The sequence below is a fragment of the Balaenoptera physalus genome (genome assembly GCF_965194825.1).
Source record: "Balaenoptera physalus genome assembly, chromosome: 7".
Taxonomy (NCBI): domain Eukaryota; kingdom Metazoa; phylum Chordata; class Mammalia; order Artiodactyla; family Balaenopteridae; genus Balaenoptera; species Balaenoptera physalus.
In genome coordinates this window covers 88,595,449-88,606,852 of record NC_138886.1, presented here as the reverse complement: position 1 = coordinate 88,606,852, position 11,404 = coordinate 88,595,449, and the positions used below count along the sequence as shown (strand labels likewise).

General features: G+C 39.1%; 1 protein-coding gene across 1 annotated transcript in view; it reads left to right on the top strand.

Moving 5' to 3' along the window:
* The first annotated feature begins 7,816 nt into the window (after positions 1-7,816).
* ZNF510 (zinc finger protein 510) overlaps positions 7,817-11,404 on the top strand; it is a 22,793-nt gene continuing 19,205 nt past the window's right edge. The window contains exons 1-3 of the mRNA XM_082469743.1: positions 7,817-7,943; positions 9,471-9,619; positions 10,558-10,616. Coding sequence (XP_082325869.1) covers positions 10,602-10,616 — 15 coding nt within the window. The 5' untranslated portion in view covers positions 7,817-7,943; positions 9,471-9,619; positions 10,558-10,601. The remainder of the gene's footprint in view (positions 7,944-9,470; positions 9,620-10,557; positions 10,617-11,404) is intronic.

Below are 11,404 nucleotides of genomic sequence, written 5' to 3'. Positions count from 1 at the left end.
AAATCTGATATTATGGAAGCTACAGGAAATCAGCTTGCTGATGCTGCAGCCAAACAGGTAGCTTTAAAAATACTCATCCTGTCCAGCCTCAAGAACGTCCACTGCTCTCCATTAACTCTGCTAACCCAGTGAAAGAGTTCCTTCTTCAGGCTCAAGAAATTGCCAGCAAAGAAGAGAAACAAATATAGCAGCAAAAAGGGGGAATTTTTAACCTTTCACATAAACATGGTTTAGACCTGATTTAAAAAACAAAACGAAACTGATAGTGTCTCTTGGAGCACTGTGGCCATTACTCCAGCATGTGTATTCTTTAACACATTTTCTTACCTGAAAAAATGGTTTTATGGGGAAAACAATATTTTTGGAAACTTTCACCCATGGTGTTCAAGAGGAATATATTATATTATTGTCAGGGTCTTATTGAGGCACTGAAAATAAAAAGTTGGTAACTAACTCCATTTACAGCAAGTTCCCAAGAGATGAAAACTATAAGGATTTTAAATTGCAAACTAAAGATTTTGTTTATTGGAAAGGACAACAAATAAAAGATTCTTTGCAGCCATGATGGAAAAAACCGTATCAGTTATTATTAACTAATCCATGTGCAGCCAAACTGAAAGACATAAATTCTTGGATTCACATCTCTCATTTTAAAAAGTCCCCTCCACCTGAATGGACTTTGGCCTCTGTTTGTAACACCTGCCTTCAACTAACTAAGACAAGCATCACCAAGCTAGGACCAGAAGATGACAACAATAGCAGACAGCTAACCCAAGAGTCTGAACCAGAACTTTAAGACCTATCCTACTAGTTCAATTGTACTGATTACCAAATGTCTCTCTGCCAAAATTGAAACTTACTGTTTTACTTCAAGCTATACTTTTGCCTCAGTGTTTAAGATGGAAGAAAAATTCTTAGGTAAAGTTGTCACAAAATATAGCTACTGGAGGCAATTTGATTGCTTGTTGGATCTACCATCAAATTCCTCAGTCAATACACGGCCAATATAGGTCCCTAATAACTCCTGTCACTGACATTTTTCAGATATTCCTATAATCTATAAAATGTTTCCCCATCAGCATATACCTCCATGTTATTTTACTACCTTAGATTAACTTACTCAATTCTGAAGTTTCTATGATAGGAAAGTGATTTGCAAAACTGAATGGCTCTTGGTTTTTTAAACTGCTTTGCAAAGAGAAACTTGTGCTATAATCCAGACAGACTGTTGTGCTTTCATACTGAATGAATCTTCTAATATAACTCATCTAATGACTCACATATAAAATAAAATTCCTGTATTAAAGGATCCCCTTCCTAGTCTAGGTGAAATCTTGGGTAGATGGTTCATCTCTGGGGATTTATGGCTTCAATACTCTGCTTATGACTTTGTTATGGCTGTTGGCTCTGTTGACTGTGTTCTGCATAATTTATAGAGTAATCTCTTGTGCCTCTCAATGTATATTCAAAACTCCAACTAAAATAATGGTGTCTAAATGACTTGAAACTATTGATCATATCTATAGTTCTAGATAAAATAATGGACATGCACAATGCACATACAGGGTAAAATTGGCATAAATCCTATTGGACAACCTAGAATTGACTATCAGTCCTTGCTAAGCATTCTACTAGCCTAACCCCCTAAAAGGAAAGAAAGAATCAGACTATTAAAACCTGGCATTAGGGGACATAATGGATTCAGGGCAGGTAAGCAACCACCCTGGCATTGGAGGACCAAATATTTAATCACCTAATGTTTTCTATTGAATGATTAATGATCAGAAGGGGGGAAATGGTGAAATAAAGTTTGTATTTTAAGGCCAGACAAGAAAAAATTAAACATAAAATTCTCTGTGTCTGTTTGGACCTCCTCCCTCCCTCCCTGATGTGTAGTGTGCATCTGCATTACACATTAACCAAACCTCCTCAAAGATGGGAGAGCTTGCTCAACCATAAAGATCAACTTTGTTTTCTTCCTTCTGACACTAACAATGGAACTTTTTTAAAAATAGCCTTTGGGGAATTCCCTGGTGGCCTAGTGGTTAGAATTCCGGGCTTTCACTGCCATGGCCTGGGTTCAATCCCTGGTCAGGGAACTGAGATCCCACAAGCCACATGGTATGGCCAGAAAAAAAGAAAAAAGAAAAAAATAGCCTTTGTTCCCAACTCTGTAAGGGGTCATGGTGACTTGCTTCTTGCTTTGTATGTACTTACCTGGACTATGTATCTTTGGTGAATTGTATATAAAATATCAGTATGTCATTGTCATGTATGATCCTTTGTCTCAAAAATGTATATGACTGTGCCTTCAACTTCTAACAGGCAGGAAGTACTCAGAGCTTTCCAAGATTCTGTCTCCCAGGTTATAATTCTGTTTGGCTCAAATAAAATTCCCTTTTTTCTTCTTAACTTGATTGTTAATTGAACTTTTGGCAACAAATCTAACAAAATATGTACAAGATCTATATAAGGAAAACTACAAAACTGAAAGAAATGAAAGAATAACTAAATAGATGGAAAGGTATTCCATGTTTATGGATAGGAAGACTAGATATTGCCAAGATGTCAGTTCTTCCCAATTTGATCTATAGATTCAATGCAATCCCAATAAAAAATCCCAACAAGTTATTTTGTGGATATAAACAAACTGATTCTAAAGTTTACAGAGAGGCAAAAGACCCAGACTAGCCAACACAATATTGGAAGAGAAGAATCAGGTCAGAGGGCTGATGTTACACAACTTCAAGACTTATTATAAAGCTATAGTAATCAAGACAATGTGGTATTGGTGAAAGAACAGACAATGCACCAGGATACAGAGCCCAGCAATGACCAACACAAATACAGTCAACTAATCTTTGACAAAGGAGCAAAAGTAACACAATGGAGAAATGACAGATTTTTCAATAAATGATGCTGAAATAATGGGATGTCCACATGCAAAAAAAATTTATCTGGACATTACATCCTTTACAAATATTAAATTTAAATGAATCATAAGCCTAAATGTAAAGTGCAAAATTATAAAACTCCTAGAAGATAACATAGGAAAAAATCTAGATGATCCTGGGTTTGGTAATGACTTTTAGAAATAAAACCAAAGACATGATCCATGCAAGAAATAATTGATAAGCTGCACTTCATTAAAATTAAAAGTTTCTGTTCTACAAAAGGCATTGACAAGAGGATGAGGAGACAAGACACAGCCTAGGAAAAATATTTGCAAGAGACATATCTGATAAAGGACTGTTAAAACTAAACAATAAGAACACAAACAACCCAATTAAACAATGGGCAAATCTGAATAGACACCTCACCAAAGAGAAGCATATGAAAAGATGCTCAACATCATATGTCACTAGGGAATTGCAAACAAAAACAATGAGATACAACCATACACCCATTAAAATGGCCAAAATCAAAGACACTGACAACACCAAATGCTGAAGAGAATTCTCATTCACTGCTGGTAAGAATGCAAAATGGTTCAGCCACTTGGAAGTTAGGTTGGCAATTTCATACACAACTATACATACTCATACATATGATCTGGCAATCATGCTCCTTGGTGAACACTCAAAGGAGCTGAAAACATATGTCCACACAAAAACTTGCACATGGATGTTTATAGCAGCTTTATTTATAATTTCCAAAGCTTGGAAATAACCAAGATGACCTTCAGTAGGTGAATGGGTAAATAAACTGGGGTACAGCCAGACAATAGAATATTATTCAGTATCAAAAAGAAGTGAGCTATCAAGCCATTAAAAGACATGAATTAGCTATCTATTTTACATTTGGTAGTGTATATATGTCCATGACATTCTCTCACCCTGTCACATCTCACCCCAATAGATAGCTAGTGGGAAGCAGCCGCATAGCACAGGGAGATCAGCTCGGTGCTTTGTGACCACCTAGAGGGGTGGGATGGGGAGGGTGGGAGGGAGGGAGATGCAAGAGGGAAGAGATATGGGAACATATGTATATGTATAACTGATTCACTTTGTTATAAAGCAGAAACTAACACACCATTGTAAAGCAATTATACTTCAATAAAGATGTTTAAAAAAAAAAGACATGAATTAGTAAATGCATATTACTAAATCAAAAATGCCAATCTGAAAAAGCTACATACTGTATGATGCAAACTATAATGACATTATGAGAAAGTCAAAACTATGGGAACAGTAAAAAATCAATGGTTACCAGAGGTTAGGGGGGAGGGATGGATGAACAGGCGAAGCACAAAGGATTTTTAAGGCAGTGAAACTATTCTGTATGATACTGTAATGGTGGCTACATTGTTAAAACCCACAGAATGTATAACACCAAGAGCATACTCTAATACAAACTATGGATTTGGGTAATAATGATACATCAATGCAGGTTCATTGAGTGTAACAAATGCATGGCTCTGGTGCAGGATGTTCATAGTGCAGAAGGCTGTATGTCTGAAGGGGCAGGAAGTATATAGGAATTCTCTGTATTTTCCTCTCATTTTTGCTGTGAACCTAAAACTGCTCTAAAAAATAAAGCCTAGGGCTTCCCTGGTGGCACAGTGGTTAAGAATCCACCTGCCAATGCAGGGGACACGGGTTCAAGTCCTGGTCCGGGAAGATCCCACATGCCGCGGAGCAACTAAGCCCGTGTGCCACAACTACTGAAGCCTGCACGCCTAGAGCCAGTGCTCCGCAACAAGAGAAGCCACCGCAATGAGAAGCCTGCGCACCACAACGAAGAGTAGCCCCCACTCGCCGCAACTAGAGAAAGCCCGCACGCAGCAACGAAGACCCAACGCAACCAAAGATAAATAAATAAAATAAATAAATTTTTCAGAAAAATAATTTAAAAAATAAAGCCTATTAAAAAAAGAGGAAAAAGGACACAGAGCAAGCTGAAGGATCTCCCAATGGCAAGAGCTAGAACATATTTAGCAAAAAACACAGTAACGGATTATAGCCCAACGAATGACATAAATCTTCACCTGTCTATACAGATAAAAACAAATGGTTGAATAAATAAATTGGGAGAAGGGACAAATCCTCCTTACAGAAGTCCAATTAATAACAGTAGAAGACGTTAATGTACTTCAGCCAAATATCACCAGCAACACACTTGTAGTTGAACAATTTGGACTTTAATAGTCGTTGCAATGAGGCAGAGTGCACACCATATAGGAACCATAAACTGTTTTAGTAAAAGGGTATTAGGAAGGAATTACTGGATTTGAGCTTTGGTTAGTTCATTTTGCAGAGGTTCAAAGGCAGCTGAATTTAGTCTGGATTGGGTGTTGTTAAAAAAAAAAGGCAGCAGTCACTCATATCAGCTGAGAGAGGGATATTTCTAATTTTGAGAGTAGCAGAACAGCCTTGTTTTTGTCCCTACTTATGCAAAATTATAAACTGGTCTTGCTTGTCTTACATCATCATAGTCACAAAACGACCTTGTCCACTTGGTGTTCAGTGAGATTGTTTATGTCCAACAGGCAAACAGCTCTGTTTAGCTCTGAGCACCAAGACAGCTTTAATGGACAGCCAGGCTCTAAGTGTCAGGCCAGTTCCCTAATGTCAGAGGCTGCTTTATAGTTTCTCAAAGGAAGACAGAAATTGAAAACCACCATTAGAACACCAGAGTAGTCACTGATGCAGGCAAGATCCATGGATGAATGCTAAATTGGTGGATGATACTATAAGGAGACACAGAATGTTTTACAGCCTCAAAATATTCTTCTGCAAATATTTATTAGTAACTGTAGTGGTGCCGTATCTACACTGGTAGCACCGGACTTGGAAGAGGTGGAGCACGGAGCGTGTCTGTGGCCCCTCTCAGGACACGAAGGCTGTGTTCCCAAGCCTGGCGCAGTGTCCTAGGCATGGGATAGGAGTGAAGGGCAAGGGTTTCCAAGGAAAGGAGTTGAAAGGCCGTATATTTTTTAAATGTTTGTATTCCTTAAGAATTTAAGAAATTTAGAATTTAAATTTTAAAACTTCAAAATTGGGACTTCCCTGGTGGTCCAGTGGTTAAGACTCCACGCTCCCAATGCAGGGGGTCCGGGTTTGATTCCTGGTTAGGGAAGTAGATCCCACATGCCGCAACAAAGATCCCACGTGCCACAAATAATACCTGGCACAGCCAAATAAAAAATAAATAAATAACTAATTTTTAAAAAACCAACAACTTTAAAATTGTCTTTTAAGTGCTTATAGCTTGAATCCCTATGAAAGTTATTTATTGTAATATGAATGCCATGGATATGGACTTACTTTGTTCTGGCACCTACCTCATTGTTCTAACGAGGTTACTGAATGTCCTTTTTCCACTATTGAAACCAGCTCTGGTACACAATATGTTCTCACTTTCTTTTCTTCCTGGACCTGAACTTTTATTGCACAAGGATCAGTTGTTGAATATTTTAGCAGTAGCATACATGTTAATATGGACACATTGTTATGCATTTTCAATTCTTTTCTAATCATTACTAAATATTTTTATAGTGATGAAAGTCACAATTTTTCCTTTAGGTTTAACAAACAAAAAATACAAATGTCACAGAGAAAAACACACAAAAAAAACTTCTTTAGCATTCTGATTGGAACTTTAATTTTATTATTTTCATCTAGGGAAATACTACTTATTAAAGCTTCTGAAGTGTCAACAGATTAAAGTTTTATAACTTGATTCACAAAATTGCACTTACTGATAACATTAATCCTTTTTTCTTGCTAATCAAAACTTAACCACATTTTATCATTGCCATATAAAATAATCAGTGTTACAAAATATCAACCAAGAAAAGTGTGCGTGTGTGTATTTATATACAAGTATAAGCAGAGGTTTCTAATTTGGTTCTAATTTCAGAAGTGTGCACACAAATTTTAAGCAAGTTCATCCCTAGGAGATGCATAATTTGCATGATAATCATTTCCTTATTTGAGTTATGTGTACTTTCAGGTATTGCTTTTTCTTTTTTCCTCAGAAATAAACTCTGAGGATTACAGATCCTATTCTTTTATGTTAATCATAGGCTCCGTTTTCCAGCATTTGTTACATTTTCAGTTTTATTTACAAAATCTGTTTATATATGATAAAGTTAATTGTCTATCAGGACCCACAAAATGGGGGCCCACATTGCAAATCTAAACCTAAGTTGGCCTGCACTTATGGGACACATATCACAGTCGAGGAAACTTAACATGCACCAATCACAATCCTCCAACTCAGCTTTGACTAGCTTACTTTAACCTAGAAAATAGGACCTGCCTTATACGAAAATCTCCGACCTCCTAGACAGTGATGTCCTGTTTCTATGCTGCCTCTTGCCCAAAACCCCTCAGAACAGTGTTCCACTGCTTGTATCCAGAGGTAGACATTCTCAACATTTTACTATATTTGCCTTTTCTAGTTATTTTTTATTACAAATATATAATACAATGCTAAGTACTTTAACATGCATTTCTAAAAAAAAAAAAGTAAACTTACATAATCCCAATATTATAACAATTAACAAAGGTAATGATAACTTCCCTTAATGTTTCCAATATCCTGTCCATATACAAATTTCCACAGTTGTTCCCAAACGGCCTGTTTTCTCCAAAGAGGATCACTGATCGAGGACCACACACTGGATTTGCTGTACTATCAGAGTTTAACCTATAACCTCTGGGGCTTTGGTAGAATTTGAGTGCCATTCATCAGTACAGACTGTTAACAATATCTTATTGCTCCCTAACTCCCACCCCCTCTACACACACACCCACACCCACCCCCAAAATTTGCGAGTGATTGCAGTGCTTATGGGAAACGTAGTCTTGAACGTTGCCGGTTATCGCGCAGCATTCTGGGAACGGATGTCCTGGGCTTTTCTCCGTGCTGGTGAGGCAATCCAACTTTTCTACTTCCGCCCTTTCCCGACTGGCGGGCGCGGAGGCTTTGCGCGTGAGGTGAGGACGTTTTAGGTCTGGACATCCAGCTTGGAAGGGTAGGCTTGTGCCCAGGGTCCAGGAACAGCAAGTCCCGGAAACCCCTCGTGCCCCAACGTGGGACTCCCACCGCCTGTCTCCGAGCCCGGCCGGTGGGTAAACCTGGGAAAGGTGAATGGGGGCGGGCTCCGGGGCCGTAGGTGGGGCTGAGTGCTGGTCAGAAATGCTCGGTGCGGCACGGGTGTGGGAGCTGACCGCAGCCGGACCCGGGAAAGTCCCTTGCCAGCAGTGGAAGGGCAATGCACGTTTATAATATTGACCGTGAACCTGCCACGAAGCGCGCACGGGCGGTGGATCTGCGTTGAGCTCCCGAGCTTAGGAGCCAAACAGATCGAGTAAATTCCTTCTCTGTTACTTGGGCGTAAGTCAGGTTTCTCACCTAAAAATAAGATTATTAATAACTGTTTCGTGGCGTTGTTCAGAGAGATAAATCTTCACCGGTAAAGCATTCAGCCAAGTGCTAGGCTATTAATAAGCACTAATAAGTAGTAGTTAATAAGCCAACATATAATGTTGGCTCGCATCATAGTTAGGAGACACTGTTCTTTTCATTTAGTATTTAATCCTCACAGCCACCCTATTTATAGGTATAACTCTATCATTAAAAAAGAAGAAGAAAATGGTCTCAGAGAAGTGGAATAACAGACCCAAGGTCACAAAGGTGAGGAAGCTAGGATGTAAAAAAAGGTATACTTTCCTCCCAAATTCAAGCTGTTCCTAATATCCTGCCTACCCAAAACCCAGTGTTGCAGCTATCACAGCACTAGCAGAGTGACTTGTCCCCAAATCCCCAGGACTGTGATTGTAAAGTCAGTGTGAACTGAATCTCACTCTGTGACAGGTGTGTTTACTCTGGGATTTGTGGAATGTTTCCAGAGCCTCTGGGTTAAGACTAAGGCTCCTGGAAACTTCTGCACTGTCCAGGCTGTCTCTGTCTTCAGAAAACACAGTCTGATGTTCTAGTGCGGTGCTGTCCAATAGAAAGAGAAGGTGTGCCACGTATGTAATTTTAAATGTTCTAATAGCCACGCTAGAAACTAAAAAGAAACAAGTGAAATTAATTGTAAGAACACATTGTGTCTGTCTCAATATATCAAAAATGTTACTTCAACATGTGGCAGGAGCCACATTTCAAGTGCTCGATAGTGGGATGTGGCTAGTGGCTACCATAATGGATAAAACAGTTCTAATGAATTCCAGGAGAATCAAGTTTAAGGCCCTGCACCAGTGGTTCCCAACCAGGGTGATTTTGCTCCCCAGAGGACCTTTGGAAATGTCCAGAGACACTTTTGGTTGTCACAACTGGGAGAATTGCTACTGGCACCTGGTGGGTAGAAGCCAGAAATGCTGCTTGACATCCTACAATGCACAGGACAGCACCCCTCACCCCCATGACAAAGAGTTATCCAGCCCACAATATCATTAGTGCTGAAGTTGAGAAACACTGCTCTACATGAAAGTTTCAACTAAAATGCATTTGTTTCCTAGGCGTAAGTCTCAGCATCTCTGGAACAAAGCAGTTCTTTTGTGGCAGAAAGGCGGGGACAGGAGTCCCATCTCAGAGGGACCACCCTCATCAGAGCTTCAGAACAGATGCCGAAAAACCCAGAAAGGAGCAGGTTGTGATTCGCTCCAAGGTGATTAAGAACTAGGTCTTAATCACCTTGTGCAGAGAGAGCCAGACTTGGTGATGTCACCACATCCAGAAACCATCACAGACTGTGTGACCTTGGAAACTGTGGATCAGCTTGCAGAAGGTGGTGAGCAGGGGTGGATAGGGATGGGTGACTGATAGACTGCACAGGTAAAGCCACAGCCAGAGTCAAGGAAATTCTGTCTTCAGTCCTTAAATAACCCCCCACTTTCTTCATTCTTCTCTCATTCTTTCCAGATTCTGAGCCACTCTCACGCCATGTTCATCACACATGGCATCTAGAGGTAGACTGTGGCTTCCTTTATCCTGAACATATAGAATCACAAAATGATAATATAGGAAAAGATTTCTACTTCTGACTCTTAAAACCTTAAAACAAAATACTGAGCTTGAGATGTATTTCCCTTGGTCACCCAGGACAGAGCTAGGAGCAAAGCTCAGTGCTGTTCAAAGCACAGCACTGTTCATTCTGTCACAGGTAAGTCACATGTCTTATCAAAAGTCTTTTTGAGAAATTGCAACAAATTAGAACAAAAAGATTTAAAAATATTTTGTCATTATCTTTTTGTTCAGAGTTTTCTGTTGATTTTCTAACTCAAGGTGTAAAAAGATATTAATATTAATCCTCTGTTTTAGTTTTTTGTGAATTAGTCAGAGAGGACATACGTTTTTTTAAATCAATAGGAAAATAATTTACAGTCACCCAGTGAAAAGCAGTAGGGTTATATCCACATGATCATATCAGAAATGTACATATTCAGGGAGTGCTGTCTCTATGTGGTGCTTCCTGCTTCTCAAGGATCAACAGAACATTTTTCCATAGAGAGACTTTTTTCCCAACTGGTGTGATGAGATTAGGCAAGTGAATACAGAAGCTCACCAGACCTTTCCTGACTCCATCCCTCTTTTCTTTACCCCCAGCTTATTCTTCACAGTTCTCTGCATTCTCCCAGGAGCAGCAGAAAATGAATATATCTCAGGTGAGTTGTTCATTAACACCTTTTTTTATAATGGATTGTATAGATGGTTAATTAACATGGCAAAGTAGATATAGAAACGGATCAGAATTATTCAAGGAAGATAATAGAAAAGCAGATGAATAGCACAGCAGAGTTGTCATGTGGATAGATAAAGGTCCTCTGATATTACAGATTTTCCAAAGTGCAGCTTCATATTTCTTCTGACCTTTCTGATAGCCATGGCAGAGAGTTAGACAGACAATATTTGTTTAAAGAATTGCATTGATGAGAAGCTTAAACCAGACATTCCTCATGGAATTTAAAGTCATCAAAGTCAGGAGAAATGTCTTTGTTGGTCTTCATGTAGGTGATAGTGCAGATCTTTCCAATGACAACCCTGAAAAGAATTCCACTGAAAGTAAAGGGCATATTGCCAAAGCAGGGCTTTTGTTAACACAGGTGTTTGGATAAGTAAAACAGAAGTTGAGTTATCCTGTTGGATCCAGGGATAATTCTTAGACTAATTAGAGGTCAGTATGAATGGCTGTATGTTCATGTCCTTAAAAATAGCTCTCCATAAATATTCCTCTCAAGTACCTGTCATAAACAAGTTGTTTTAGCAGACAGTTTAAAGTCCTGTTCTTTGGCAAATGTTACCACACTTTCCATTCATACTTCAGTCCACTGCATGAAGCCTTGGTGTCTCTCTTCATATGCCTGTGACCTGCACTCACCAGTGACCTAATTACAGTCAAATCTAATGGGTCTTGTGTAGTCCTTACCTCACTAGACCTGTCTCAGTGCCTGAC